This window comes from Solanum verrucosum, unplaced genomic scaffold (assembly GCF_900185275.1).
Source record: "Solanum verrucosum unplaced genomic scaffold, falcon-dt-bn FXZP01000072.1, whole genome shotgun sequence".
Taxonomy (NCBI): Eukaryota; Viridiplantae; Streptophyta; class Magnoliopsida; order Solanales; family Solanaceae; genus Solanum; species Solanum verrucosum.
This window is the reverse complement of record NW_026020208.1, coordinates 1,579,360-1,595,670: the sequence shown is the minus strand read 5'-3', so window position 1 is coordinate 1,595,670 and position 16,311 is coordinate 1,579,360. Positions and strand designations below refer to the sequence as shown.

The following is a 16,311-nucleotide window of genomic DNA, read 5'->3' as shown; positions in this document are numbered from 1 at the left end:
TTAAAAAATATATAAAAAGTATTATAAATTGTAATAATTAACCGCTTTATTTTTTAAAATCATATAACTAATTTGATTTACACTACAAAATTCATAGGTGTCACATAATTTACACATTAATTCTTCATTACTTAATATATGTAATTATATCAATGACATATAAATTGAAATAAAAAAATTACATATTTTATTTGAAAATCACGTAATAGTACTATAAGGTATAATAATTAACAATTTAACATATTTTAAAATTTTAGTTGACTCTCCAAATTCCATATGTCTCATGTAATTGAGACAGAGAAAAACATATATTGGTTTTAAATTAATAAAAATATTATAAATTATAATAATTAACAACTTAAAATTTATAAAAAAAATTCTTTAAAAAAATTTAGTTGCCTCTCCAAATTCAATCGGTATTACAATAATTAAAACATAAAAATTACATAGATTGAACTCCTGCTGACATTTATGTTTCCGTTTTTAAAAAAAAATTCTTTTATACTTTAATTAATAGCTTAAAATATTTGAAAACATATAAAAAGTTTTTGTTAACTTTCAAAATTTCATCTATAGCGCATAAATTGGGAGAAATATAGATATATAGATATTTTAAGTTGCTAATTATTTTGAGTTATGATACGTTTTATGTAATTTTCATATATATATTACTCGCTCTGTCCTGATTTATGTGATACAAATGAAATTTCAAAAGTCAACGAATTTTTTATAAGTTTTTTTTATATTAACTTGTTAATTATTGTGATTTATAATATATTTACGTAAAACATACTCTAAAAAAAATAATTAGCAACTTAAAATATATAAAAACATACTAAAAAATTGATCAACTTCAAATTTCATATGTACCACATAAATTGAAACAGAAACAGTAACATATATTGGGCCCCGTGCTGGCACGGTGTCCCCTATCTAGTTGACATTATATTCCACACTATTTATAAGGAAATTGTTTCCGACCAAACAAGTGATCAAAAAAGTAGCTAGCTAGTTTCAAACAAATTTGTGTCATTATCACATACAAATACAAAAGGGGAGGCAATTTCCTAACTCATATTTTCAATGTACAAAATTTTGGATTTTTTCGGATGAGGAAATTTTAATTATCCCATCATAATGTATATTGGAAAAGTCTTGAGTCTCAATAAAACTTTTTAGGAGAAAAATAAAAAAAATTCTTAAAAAATACAATAACTTTGTGCGAATTTCATACTCATATCGAGAAATCTAGTGATCAATGTATAAGAACTATGAGTTGAGGACTCATAAACAGTGTATTATTGATCTAGTGATAAAAAAAAACCAAAAAATGTTTTCAATTCTACTCCTATTACAGTGGCATATTCAGAATTTTCATTAATAGAGTTCAAATTTGAAGAAGTAAACATATGAACTAGTCAAAGAGGATTCAATATTTACTATATATACATAAAAAAAAAATCATGTATAATTTATAAATAGTATAATTTTCCACCAAAGAGGATTCATCCAACCCCTTAACCATAAGCTGGCTCCGCCCCTGCCCTCTTGGTTGAGGATTCAAATCCCATAAAATAAATTTATATTATGTATCAAGAAATTACATAATTCAAATGTATTCTTTCCTCGTGTACAATCTAGCTTGGGAAAAACATCATCCAATAGATCTCATTCAACAAAGAGATAAAAAAATCTAACTAATTTATAAGCTATTTTATTCAAACATCTAGAAATATATATAAAATTGACATAATCCCATAATCACCATGCAAGCTTTATTTTACTTTTTTATTCGCCCTTTAAATTCTAAATTCATCACTAAAAACCTTAACCCTTTTGAAATTGATGATCAAGCTAATTAAAGCACTTTTACCATTACCTAATAAGTTAAAGGTTCAAGTCATGTAATTAAAAGTAAGTTAATGCACTGTTTATCCACTCAACTTGCTTAATAAAAATACTAGTGGCAATATGTATTTTAATACATTATTATATTTTTCATACATTATTATTTTATTGAGTTAGTAAGAAGGGAAAAAAATTAGATATTTTTCAATAGTATTATCAATTCCACACATACACTGACCATGAGCCACGTGGCACAAGATACAATGAGCTGTTATCTAGTATATATATTATTACTTTATTACTCTTATTTAGAAATGAGACTTAGAATGACTAACATTGCATTAAATTAGTTGTACAACATTTGTACATTAACTTTTGACTGCATTAAAGTAATTGTACAACGTGCAAAAAGAATTGTACATTAACTTTTATAAATGACAATTACAAGTACTAACATTGCAATTATTATTATTACTCATTACTTACAAGGACTAACATTGCAATTATTATTATTACTCATTACTCCTTATTAGAATTATTATTATTACTCATTTTACTCCTTATTAGAGTTGACACTTTAAAGGACGAACACGGCACTACCAAGTTGTACATAAAACATTTCAAATTGTACTGTAAAATTAATTGTGCCTCATTAATTGTACACGTGTCTTTCTACATATACAACAACCCACATGAAGAATTACTTTTCTGACTTTTTTCCTCAGTTTCTCTCTATATATTTATTTTTTTTCCTTTTTTTCTACTTTCCATTCTCCCCTTTTACTCTCTCTTTAGTTAATCTTTGATATTACATTTTTTATAGATCTTTAAAATATTTTGAATTATTAATTATTGTGACTTATAATACTTTGATATTTACGTACTTTACAAATATATAAATTTCATTTTTAAAAAATTGAAGATACCATGCGCAAATTTTCGGTCAAACTTAAACTATTTGATTCTCGAAAAATTAAAAATGTCACATAAAATGGAACAGACGGATAACTCTCAATTAAATTTATTTCAGTTTTTATTTTCCATTTTTAACATAATTTTTCAAGTTGGATTTCTAGGAATTGTATTGTAGACCCATTTAGATTTTACCCTCTTTTTTTAAATTCAAAACAACCCTAAAAAACAAATGGTACAACAAAATTTCAATAATAAAGAAATTTGAACAATAAATTCTTCACTATCAGATGACAAAATTTGAAAACCATTAAAAAGAAAAAATGTATAACCATACAGAGATTTAAATAAAAATTTAGAAAGCAATGGAAGAAATCAGTGGTAGGCAAATCAAGAAAATAAAATTTGCCTAAATAGTAGACGTGGTTTGATGAGAAAGAACTATAGTATAGGTATTTATACAAAAGTGAAAGATATTGAATAGCCAATCAGATTGGACCAAGTTTATAGACGTGTGGGGACTTAACACAATTTTTTAATTGGTTCATGGTAGCGAAGATCTCTGTTTGTGATAGTGAACAACAACAATAATAAATATATTTACTGTAGTCTTATAAAGTAGAATCTGAAGATGGTAAAGTGCAAAGAGATCTCATCTCTTCTACTTTAGAGATAAAAAAACTATTTTTCATTAACCCTATTTATCGTTACGATAAAACATTAAAAAATACTACTATATTACTCCTTATTAGAAGTGACACTTTAGAGGACGAACACGACACTGCCAAGTTGTACACAAAGCATTTTAAATAAAAATAAGTTTACATATTTAAATGATGAAAAATAATAATCTTAATTAGTTAGTTTCCATATCTTAATATATTATTATATTTAAGTTTAGATATCCAGTTACTTTTTGGGACAACTTATATTGGGAAAACAAAAGAATATAAGAAAATAAATTCAAAAATAAACATAAAACAGAACTAACTACGCAAAAAAGATTCAAAAAAATTACATATACAAATTCCTATTTCTTTTAATTTTGCTTGGCTTAAACACAAAAATATTAAAAAGTATATTTCACGTTTTAAATAAATATTACATTCAGTATAATAAATTCTGTAACATAATAGGAGTTATATTTGTACATTCTTACACTAATAAAGAAATTAATTATAGAAAATGAAGACAATAAAAATAGAGTTATTGAGACAAATATTCTATTATAAGTAAATAGAAAGCAAAGAAACTAACTGTATTTTCAAAATTATAAATTAACGCAATTTTGAAATAACTTGAAAACTCCTGGAAAACAACAAAAATGAAAAATATAAAGACTGCAACTTCACTTATTAATAAACAACTTGAAATCTCCTCAAAAACAACAAAAATGAAAATTTTAAAGACTGCAATTTTACACATTAATAAATAATTTATTTTTAATAAAACCAATTGTATTTTCAAAATTATTAATTAACTTTTCGTTTTCATGTTCTATCATTTTTGTTAGTAAAAATTGCTCCACCAAACTATGAAAGTATATGTACGTATTTCTTTAAGTAGCATATCAATATCCATCAACTCATTTCATGCTTTTATGTTTTAAAATATTATAGCCCACTAACACAATAAACTACTATTATCAACAAAAAAGTGAGATATGAATTTACATTAAGAAATAAATTTTTTGAAGAGTGTTATCAATATAATATAATCAAATTATCTAAGAATTACATAGAGGTCTAAAGAGAATAATTTAAAGGGAAAAGGGCCTGATATACCCCTCAGCTTTATCAATTAGAGCTGATATACCCCTCATTATGGTAAACTTTATTATAGATGTCCCAATTTTTTTTCAATACAAAAACTAAATAACAATATAGTGGAAAAAAATTGTGTTAAATTATAATATAGCCACAAAAAAAATTGGTTTTAAAATTTTCTCTTTACACTAACGAACGAAAGAAAAAATTAAAATAAGAATAAGAAACTCAAAAAATGCTAATCAAAGACTTCAAAAAATAATTTATGTATAAAAAAGATTAAAATATACCTTGAAATTTGCTAGAAGGATCATATATACCCATACATGATTTTTTTCAAATTTAAAAGTCAAAAATATAAATTTGAAACTATTTTTTTCACTTCCGTTAAATTAAGGGTATATGTGAGCTCATTTTGTAACGGTAGGGTATATGTGAGCCGTTTGTATAACGGTAAGGGTATATATGAGCCACTATCATAACGAGGGGCATATCAGCTCCAAATGACAAAGTTGAGGGTTATATCAGACTCTTTTCCCTAAATTAAATAATTTTTTTAAAAAAACTCAAGATTTATATCTTCACGAACACAAACAAATAGTATTAAATGTATGATTTCAACAAAGAAAGAGTTGTAATTATATTAGACATATCAAATTATTTTACCTTGTAAAATCAAATTATGTAAGAATGTCTAACCATTTTCATTATAGATATATCTCCTATAATTTGCAAAATATAATCAAATAAGTAAAAAAATTATCTAGCAAAAGAAGAAAAAGATAAAGAATAAGGAGAAAATTACATTTAATCATAAGTCCTCCTACACATATAATCATTTTTGACAAAACATAAATAATCCAAAAGGAAATAATATAATAGAAACATTACTTCTTAAGCACCTAAAAAAATAAAGAATAATCAATCTATATAGCTAAAAATCCATTAATCTCCATCTTTGGATGATTTCATTTCATCCTATATACAAGAGTCAAGAAAAATAATAACAAATTATTACTCCTAAAATGAATCTCCATTTTTATGGTTATAAAGAGAATCATAAAAATAACAAACCAAAATAATTTATCCAAAAGAAACAAAAATATACTTTGACATATTAGCCTTACTTGCTAATTAAAAGTAATCTATGAAATCATATTTCCAAAAGATAATGCACCTTAAAGCTTAAAAATATTGTAACATGTCTACCACTAATTCTCTAATTGAAGATCACTACAATATAACACACAATTTTAGGGTGATTTTATAGTGTTAATATAACCTTCTACATTAAATAATTAGAGGTTACAAATATGAAAGGCTTGAGAGGTTATGAATATGAAAGGTTTGGGAGTTATGAATATTATTAATTCTAATTTAAGAATAGAATTTATATAATTGAAGAGGTATAAGTTAAGAAGATGATTTTGCAAGAAAAAAAATAATTGAAAGAAAAAAAAAAGGTCAAGAAATAGAGAGGTGCCACATCACCTTCTCTATTGGCTTTTCAATTATAATCTATTCACTCCCACCTCCTCTACACCTCAACCAGTGTGGCCGTCCTTTCACCTTATATGTGAACCAATCATTGTCTGAATCATTTCCTCCTTTTAAGCCTTATTCTGTAGCCTTATTTTGTACATATATAATTATTGTTGAACATAGATATACAAGTTGGAAGATTGGTATTAAAATCATCAAGTTTGAGCTACATGATGAACATTTCAAGACCAAACATAAGGATATAATATACTAATTTTAAATTGGAAAACTAATATTTATGACAGTGCCATGATGTTTTGAATTGGAAACTGAAATTTAGGATAATAATGTTCTAAATTTTGAATTGAAAAATCCAAACTTAGAATAGCAAAATTGACAATGTTAAGTTTTGATTAATATTTAATACTTTATACTTATAAGTTGCATTTAGAAGTTTTGAAGTGAAAATACATAATTTAGGGATACAATTTCTTGAAATTTGAACTGAAAAATTCAACTCATCTGAAATATTAAACTAAGAAAATGAACATGAGGATATAGAATTATGAATTATGAAATTATCTCACAATACCAAAACTGCCCTTATTTGTCTCATCACATTTTCAGCACAAGGTACAATTATTTTAAGCTGTGTTAGTCCTTTAGAAGTGCCACTTCTAAATAAGGGTAGTAATAGTAATAAATATATAATATAGGAGTAAAATAATAAGAGAAAAGAAAATTGATGGGTAAAATGTTCTTTAAAATTTGTATAAAATAGAGAAATCTCATACCGTGCTAATTACATCCTATTCCGAAAGTCTTCTTAATTACAATAATTTTGAAATTTTCATTGCTCTCAGATACATTACTCAATTGTTCGATACATTATAAATGATACATTACTTAAGATTCGGTTGCGTCGGATATATTCCTCTACTGTCGAATACATTGGTCTCTACTCCGTTGTTGTGTCATACATTCCTCTATTGTCGGATACATTGATCTCTACTGATTCTGTTGTGTGAGATACATTCCTCTATTGTTTGATACATTTGTTTCTACTATGTTGTTGTGTTGGATCCATTTCTGTAATGTGGGATACATAACTATATATGAACATGGTTCATAATGGGAGAGATGTATCGAAGAGGAGATTTTTGTAATTTTTATAAATGGTAGGAAATTTTACATACATACTACTTGGCTAGAATATTAAAACTTTTATTCAATGACTAAAATATCCCAGCACATAGTACAATTTTTGTGGCCGTGTTCAGGAGTGCACATGGTTTGCTTACAAACTAAATAACAATACACGTGTCAACAGGGAAAAGATGAAGGCTCATCCCAAACAATTAACTTTGAATCTTCAATTAGAGTCGCTAATGAACTCTGTTTACTAATATTGCAAGTGAAATTCTCATCAATGTCAATAGGAATTTTGAAACGTGAATGAGCTGTTCGTCCTCCTGAAAGTACTATTTGACTCCTCTCTAATTCAAAAACGTTTCATACACTTGCCAATTAGAACTTTTGGATCCTCACTCGCTTAAACAATTGTGTTGCTGAGTGAGGCAAGTGACCGAGAAAAACAGTCAACTTCTAGAAACAGACCTGCTTTGGAAAATGATTGATTTCAGATTCTCTAATTTTCAAGCCTTCAAGTACAATTTCACACCCTTTTCAAGCTTTTAAGATTTGTAGGGAACCATAGTGTTCTATTTTGGATGATGTTGTATTAGTATTTAGTAGTTATTCTTAGATAGAAGTTATGCTTTTAGTATCATCTAAATTTCTTCCGTTATTTTTGTATTGTTTGAATTGCAACTTCTGATTTATTAGCAAACTGGCAAACGATACCAAAACACCATAGTTTATCATATTCATAATTACAATTGTGGAATTGAGAGGATGATCATACAATAGGAGACTAATGATGTTTGGAAATGATTTAGGTAATATTCATTTCGTTAATGAGTTATTATATGTATTTTTGACACACATAATATTTTATGAAGAAGTTTTCACATTTTATGTCATTATGCATGTAGGATAGGTTTTGCTTTAAAAATTTCTTGTTCAACTTTTCCTTTAAATAAGTGAAATTCAAGATATATAGTTTAAGAGGAAATGACAAAAGGGTTGCGGACCGTCTCAACTTCATTTGAAAGTGTCACGCCCCAAAATCTTCAAGCACACAAGAAGAGAGATGATACATGCAAAGAGTGAAGAAGAGAGAGAAGCACCAGAAAAATTTGTGAATACAAAATGGGCCTACCCAAAAGAAGATGAAGAGAAAAAAGGAACTAAAGAGCAAACACGTGTTAAATAGTCACATATGGATCCAAGTATAAACTATAAAGTAGACATTTCTTAGCTTGTTGCACAATTTGTATCCTCTACATATGATAAACAATGACATGCTAATCTTATATATCAAAACTGAAACATCTGCTATATCACTCTTCTAAGTAAGGGTCATTATTTTGGTTGTATTACATTAGTTAGTATTTGCAGATCGTTCAAGTTGGCATCATACTGATGTCTGTTGTACATATTCTAAATATTTCTAATAATATATAATATATGATATTATCCATCTTCTGCAAAAGGTATCACCCTTGATTCATTAGTATTAATATTTTTACAAGCATAATATTTTGACTATTCCTCCCCCATCTAGTATATATATGTATGTATTTTAATTTTGTCAGCTGGAACATTAAAATTAAGAAATGGAGAAAATAAACTATGGCATGTGGGACCCATTTGGTTTATGTGTTGAAACTTGAAACCTTTATTAGGTAAAAAAAAAATATCCATTTTTTGGGATTATGATTGGGTAAATATATCTTTGGGGAGCTTAAGAATATGCTTTTCCCTTATTGTCCATTATGATTTGTAATGGAATATTTTCAGGTGTCCTAATTTTTTGTGATTGAGTTGAATGATTCAATTTATGTAATTTGATTTGATACGAGAAAAAATAATTTTAAATTTATAGTATAAAATAGATAATAAATATTTATGTGGTTATAAATTATTTAATTAAATATAAATAAATATTTTTAAATTAAATTATTATTAAATATAAAATATATCTTTTTTGGACAGACTAAACAGAGAAGTGAATCATAGGAAATAGTTGTAAGTAGTACTAGTTGGGATATGTTTTCTTCCTTTTTATTATTTTGAATATAAGTAATTGTAGGCTGGATTTCATATATAGAAATATATTTATTTATTTATTTGAGAAAATTCATATGAAAAGGTTATTTTAAGGAGCCTGATTGGATTAGCAGATTAAAAGTAGCTAATAATTAGTATATTAACTATCAAAGTGTTTGGATAGAAGTGGTTGAAATTGATAATGAGTAGTTTGTGTGTTTGATAAAATTATGTTATCAAGTTAACTTTTTGTTAAAATGATTGAAATTTCTTAAAATATATAATGTAGAGGCGGACTCTGGATTTAAAGGTGGCGGAGCACTACTATACATGTTTTACATAAATATTTTTTGTTTGTTTTAATCATTCAATATTTAATACTTACAAGTGACCAGCTAATTTAGATTCACACAGTGTAGAGCTAATTAAAAAAAATATTTTGTACTATTATTATTTTTCATTTTCAAAATTTGAACTCAAACATCAAATAAAAGGTTGAAATTTCTCATTCCATCTTATATGTGGAAAATTAGCGAATTTCTGATACACTTAATTAGGAGTCGTTCAATTCACACATTACGTTTTACTAGTATCATAATTTGTATCGTAATGAACCCCTTCAGTGAAAAATAATATTATTGAATTCTCTTGATTCATTTTACAACTTTTTAATAAAAATTATGACTCCAGGTAAAAGAGTTGTAATTAACACTAATGACGTCCAAGTGCTCCATCATTTACTTCAACTTTTCCACTACCAATTAACACACTTTCATCATTAGCATTGCCATTTTCAAAATTAGTACCAAAACTTAAACCAAATGGTCTAGGGAGTGGATAATATGGATAGATTTCATCACTTGATTTTGCCACAAATTTAATGCTTCTAGCATTTGTGGATACAACAACAAGTGTACTAGCAATAAGGAGGAGGAAAATAAACTTTCTTGCCATTTTTTATGAGTTGAATTAAGACAAAAATTAGTGTTTTGTTATTTGTATTTTTGGAGTGTGTGAGAATTTTGTTTGGGATTTGAAATTATATATAGATGTTAAGAATTGTAATTATGTTGAAAGTTAGGAAGATGTTAAGTTCTTGATCATGCATTGCATGTTATCAACTATATAATTCCTACTACAAGTCCTTAATTTCAAAGATTAATCTCAACTTCATGATCAACCTAATTCTATTTTACAAAAATTAATAACTATTTTTATTTGATGTTCAATTCTTCTTCTCCAATTTCCTTTTTTCGGGTCATTAATAAAGATTAAAATAAATAGAGAAAGGTTAAAATATCCTTAAATTATTAGAAACAAGCATATTGTCCTCTGTTATGTATGAAAAGTACCCTTGCCGTCTAAAAATAGGACCACACTTGTCCATCCTCACTAGAAGAATATCAATTGTGTCCGTGCCAGCTTGCGCATGTAATTTTGATATCAAAAGATAACCAAGGATACAAGTGCTCAATTTCCAATAGTTCAACAGTATTTTTGCCCATTTTCAAGGAGGTAATGTCGAAAGGTAGGGCTAGTGACTAGAGTGAAGTCATAACAAGGTAGCCTAGCCAACAAATATCCAGAGAAACAACTCATGGGTTTCATTGATTTGACAATTTGCAGTCAATATTATCCATTTAAGGAAAAGTGAGCACAATACAATGAGCAACCAAAAAATAATCAAGCTCTTTATATTGATTTCAAAAAATTGAATCCCTAGAAATCAAGCTCTCACCAAAGATGGATATATAAAAAGTAAAGTTAAAAAGGAAAAAAAATGGAGAGGACTAAGAGGACAGTATAAGTCCATAGTGTCCAAGCCAACTTGCACGCAACTTTGTATTGCGGAATAGCTTCTCATCAAGATATGTAAACACATTATATGTCTTTCACCTGAGGGCATTCACAAAAGCTAGCAAGGAGTCTACATCCCTCTTCTCCGACGGGTACTTAATGGGCTGTGAAGTATGTCTAGGGAAGAAGAGTATTGTAGGGAAGCTACCAAGTTGCAATTCTTTTTGTGCAAATGCTTTCTGCTCACCATCTCCCCTGAATTTTGCTACTTTCACACCTGAACTCGCCAACTTCTCCGCCAATTCAACGTAGGATCCTTCCATTGCCTGTACAAAATCAGAAAAAAAGATCATTAAGATGATCCCCTAATACCATCCGGCTGGAGAAGTAGAGGCGAATATGCAGCAGCCTATATTCAATGGCTCAACTGAATCCAGTATTTTCGAACCATGGCTCATTAAATTCTAAACAATAATGTCAAAAGTATGTTATGCTCGGTGCTAAGAACCTTAAAGGTTGAACTAGTCACATCCAAATCTTGGATATGCCTCGGTGGAGAAAGAAAAAGTTGTTGATGAGAAGATTAATTACCTGGCAAAACTGGCACCAAGGTGCATAAAGAACAACAATCCAAGGCTCTCTACGATTTTCCAACTTCAATAGGTTCTCGATTCCAGGTCTACTCAAGCTTACAATGTCGTTGGTGTCGAAAATATCAGCAACAGCAGCACTACCATTTGCATGGACAGCGCCATTTCCATTACCGTTCATGCTTTCGTCCTTGATGTTGGCCTTATGTAAGCCACACTCCTTGGCCCTGGAATCCTCCCACCACCACCTTCCTTCTCGCTCATGTTGGCCAGGTAGGACAGCTCGTGTGCAAGGTTCACATCCGATGGAAACATAACCTTGTGAATGCAATGAATTCACTGGAACATTCATGGCTCGCAAGAAATTCCAAATATCATTGCCATCCACATTGGCAACAGGATTCCACTTCACCAAGCTGCCTACTCCACCATCTAAACCCTCGAACGAAGGGTCTACCTGAACAATGGGAATTTCAGATCGAGTACCAGGGGACTGATCTTTACGTTGCCCTGTGATCCAGGCATGTAAACCTTTCAGGGCTCTCCTCAAGGGCCTAACTTTCCTTATGCGGCAGCATTCTTGGTGGCCATCTTCATAGAAAGAGTAGAGGCCCTTGTTCCTCACTAAAGCCTGAACTTCAACAGCATCAGGGAACGTATATTCAATACGAATCCCATAGTGCTTCTCCACTGCATCAAATAATTGGTAGGTTTCCGGATTCAACCTCCCAGTATCAAGGCTGAATACTCTAAATGGACGACCAGTTAAACGAGCATACTCTAACAAAGCAACATCTTCAGCACCACTGCAAAATAAGGATATCATTTAGGAGATGTACCAAAGCGAGATAACCAATCTGGAAATTCATTTGAGAGAGACATCTAAAAGGAAACCAACATTTCTGATAAACAAGTAAAACAGCAGATGTATCAGGATAATACTCAACATGACCAAAACACGAAATAGCATGATGACCCTCTAAAATCCTCATCGCATTTGCATCACACAAAGCATTAACTGATGATTGATTTGGTAAAATTAACAAATTACAATGCAACATAAGTTATCTTCAGTGAGAAACATATTAATGAAACTAGTTGGCAATGTTCATACACATTTAGGAGATAGGATACCCCGCCTTGAGTAGTTCCTATGAAACAGAACATGAACCAGTTTTTATAAACTAAAAAAAACATGATCAAATTTTTTCACGCTACAATGCTTAAATTTCATTCTCTTCAAGCATGCATGCATTACAGTCGGAGATATTCCTGAACCAATGTAATTCATCAATAAAAGAGCCTCGAAACATACAAATTTTATAGCAACTAAGAAATTATTGATTAGCTATTCAGAACCAGACCATTTTTCTTCACCAAAATCTTGAAATTTGGAGTTCCCAAATTGTTATTTTTAGTTTCAATGCTAAACTTCCACTACTCACTCATTCTTCCTTAGGCTTTTCTCATTCCTCATTTCCAATTATAAGTAGCTACTGCTTCTCTTTTACATTAGTTTCCCAAATTAAAGTTGTTTTACATAATTATAGGTATTCTATTTGACAATACTTTGGCCAAAGAACAACAACAGTATAGTCCCACAAGTGGGGTCTAGGGAGGCTCGAGTATACACAAACCTTATCCCTACCATAGAGAGATTGTTTCTGATAGACCATCAGCTCAAGAAAAGCAAAAACACAACATTTATGGAGACATAAGCAATAGTACGAATGAGACATACGAGTATTACTAGCAGGAGAGACAAGACGCAAAACTATTTACTACCAGTAGAGGCAAAATCAATTTGGATACAAAATAGTACAAGCATCTTCAGCATAAGAAAAATCAATAACAATAGGTAATCCGGTGCACAATGCATCCCGCATTAGCAGGGTTCGGGAAAGGGACACACCCCTAATCCAAAAAACAAAGTATACCTGAAAGCAATGGCAATTTCACTTCCAAATTTCTCAAGGGCTTTATCCATAATCTTCAAAGGAGAAGCATTTGTTAGCTCCTTTGCCAATTTCTCATAATCATCTGTCTCTGCTTTCTCTTCCACCTCTAAACCCCAAAAAAATTACAAAAATAAAAAATCATTTCCATTACAAAAATTAGCAGTAAATCACACAAATTACTAAAAATCTAATTAACTCACCAGGAGCAACAATAGTTGCTGCTAATGGAACTAATGGCTTCATAGCCAAACTCCTCTGAGTAAAATTCACTGCTTTCAATGGAATTCGAGACCGATCCATTGGCTGAGTGATACCCATTTGTGAAACTGTAAAAAAAAAACAGCAAATTAGACCAAAAAACGAAACCCAGATGATAAATTCCCTTTTATCTTTATCACATTAACACTTTTAAGTGTAAAAATTGAAACTTTAAGAACTCAAACAAAAAAAAACAAAGAAATAACAAACCCAGATGTTAAAATTCTCTGATCTTCATCACATTAACACTTTTAAGTGTAAAAATTGAAACTTTAAGAACCCAAACAAAAAGAAAACAAAGATATAACAAACCCAGATGTTAAACTTCTCTGATCTTTATTGCATTTACAATTTAAGTGCGAAAATTGAAAGTTTGAGAACCAAAGCAAAAAAAAAACCAGATGAGAAAATTCCCTACCACATTTACAGAATTAAATGCAAAAACTGAAGAATGGAGAGAAAAAGAGCAATGGGTAACCTTTAGGTGGTTGTTGTTCATATGAAGATGAAGAAGAAAGAGAACCATGAATTACACTTGAAGAACTGAAAGCCAAAGCCATTTTCTCAAATCTCAAATCTCAAACAACAAATCTTCAATTGCAAATACTTTTTTCAAACAAAAACAAAGGATTCGCTTTCTGGGTTTTTGTTGAATTTGTAAAATTTTGCTTTTTTTTTTCTTTGATTTATAGGAGAGAAAAATGTCACCTGAAGAAGACGACAATACAGGTTCATTGAACGTGGACGTGTTTTTGGAATTTGATGGGTGTCTGACGTGGCGTAATTTTATTGGACGGTTCTTTGTTAGCGAAACTGAAGGGAACAAGAAGACAAAGAGGTTGTTTGCGTAATAATAGGGGTCATTTACAATTTTGCCCCTATTTTTGTGTTTGTGTTTAAATTAGGGAAAATAGTCAAAAATACCTATTTAGTTTTCATTTATTAGTTGATTTTACCTTTACTGTTAAAATAAAATTGTTTTATTTTAGCCGTTTATAAACTTGTCACCTATACCCCTCAATTGGATGGAAAATCTAAAATCAACAAAAATAACTCGATTTTACTTAAATTACCAATTTTACTTATATATATATATATGTGTGTGTGTGTGTGTGTGTGTGTGTGTGTGTATAGTATCAATTAAGGAAAATTATCAGTCTTAATAATATCAATTCAGTATATGATACTGATTTAGTATCAGTTAATCGAAAATTATCAACCTTAATAAATGGGAGGTATGGGTTGTATTTTTTATTGAGAGAATGAGTATTTCTTGAATTACTTTGGATTGAGGTATGAACATATAATTATTTGGGAAAATTACGCGGTTAAGCAAACTTATACTATTTAATTACTCATCATAGCTATAGTTTGTTATAATTACCACTCGCGACTAACATTAACCATTAATTACGTGGGCTGACTTCGAGTTTGTATAATTAGTCACGTTTGTATATGTATAATTTGCCACATTTGTATAATTCGCAACTAACAATTCTTTGTTTGATTTGTATTTGTATACGATGGTTTGTATTTGTAGATGACGATGATTTTCTTTGATTTTTTAGTTTTGTCATCATATACATTCAATCTTTTTGTGTATAACTTTTTAAAATTTGTATAAACGTGTAGTTTTTGAATTTTGTATAATATAATTTATATAATGTAATTTGTATAATATATTTTGTATAATTGTTTAAAGTTCATATGTTTATGTTTGTATTAATTCGTTATTTCTAGTTTTATTATATTTGTACAATTCGAGACTTTATATTACTCAATTATACAAAAACACGTAAATTATACAAACAAGATGCAAATTATTGTCCTCTCTGGCTTGCCTCTCTCGTCCCTCTCCCAGTTTCGCTCGCCTCTCTATTCCCTCTCCCAATCTCTATCGCCAGAATATACAAATACATATGTATAATATACAATTATCTAACCGATATGCATATACAATTCACCTCTCTCCCACTCTCTGCCCTCTCTCACTCGCCTCTCTCCTCCCTATAACATGTAGCTACAAATCGTAATTAGCAAACTATAGCTATGAAGTATAATTAGGCTATTTTTGAGTGGCTATATGCGAAAGTTCCTCAAATTATTTTGAGTTTTGTGGCCCATTTATGTAGTTTTTCCTATATTTAATGAAAAAAGAGACATAAGTTAATTAAAGCAATGATATGTATTTTCTTGTTGTGATTTTAATTAAAGAAAAAGAATAGATGTAAGTTGGTTCTATAATTTAGTCGATACATCACTCGATAACCGTTCGATAATTGCTAATTTGATATCAAATCAATCGATATCCAATAAGTTGAATGATTAAGTGTAATTATTTGTCTGATATGTCCGATGGACAACTCTGATTCTAAACATCTCTACATTCTTGTGTGGATCCCACACACCTCGAATTCACCTCAATAACAATTATCTAAAACATAAACATAGCACAAATTAAATTCATAAAACTTAAGAAATTTTACATAGGCTTTGTTTTATCACTTCATTATAGTTATATTTAATACG

The 16,311-nt window shown here is 29.3% G+C and overlaps 1 protein-coding gene across 1 annotated transcript; it reads right to left on the bottom strand.

Annotated features, from left to right (window-relative positions):
- Positions 1–11,018: 11,018 nt before the first annotated feature.
- LOC125830257 (5'-adenylylsulfate reductase 3, chloroplastic-like) lies at positions 11,019–14,449 on the bottom strand. Its single transcript, XM_049509470.1, has 5 exons — positions 14,261–14,449; positions 13,725–13,850; positions 13,504–13,630; positions 11,568–12,372; positions 11,019–11,302 (listed from the first exon to the last, which is right to left on the bottom strand). Exons 1-5 carry the CDS (start codon positions 14,340–14,342, stop codon positions 11,072–11,074), a joined length of 1,371 nt encoding a protein of 456 aa, XP_049365427.1. The 5' UTR covers positions 14,343–14,449; the 3' UTR covers positions 11,019–11,071.
- Between the last annotated feature and the right edge of the window lie 1,862 nt (positions 14,450–16,311).

Bases quoted from the DNA above. Each gene is read 5' to 3' on its own strand.
- LOC125830257 (XM_049509470.1), bottom strand. From the start codon at position 14,342: ATGGCTTTGGCTTTCAGTTCTTCAAGTGTAATTCATGGTTCTCTTTCT. The intron at 13,631-13,724 runs GTGAGTTAATTA...TTTGGGGTTTAG, and splicing joins AGCAACTATTGTTGCTCCTG to AGGTGGAAGAGAAAGCAGAG. The intron at 11,303-11,567 runs GTAATTAATCTT...GATTTTGTACAG, and splicing joins CTTGGTGCCAGTTTTGCCAG to GCAATGGAAGGATCCTACGT.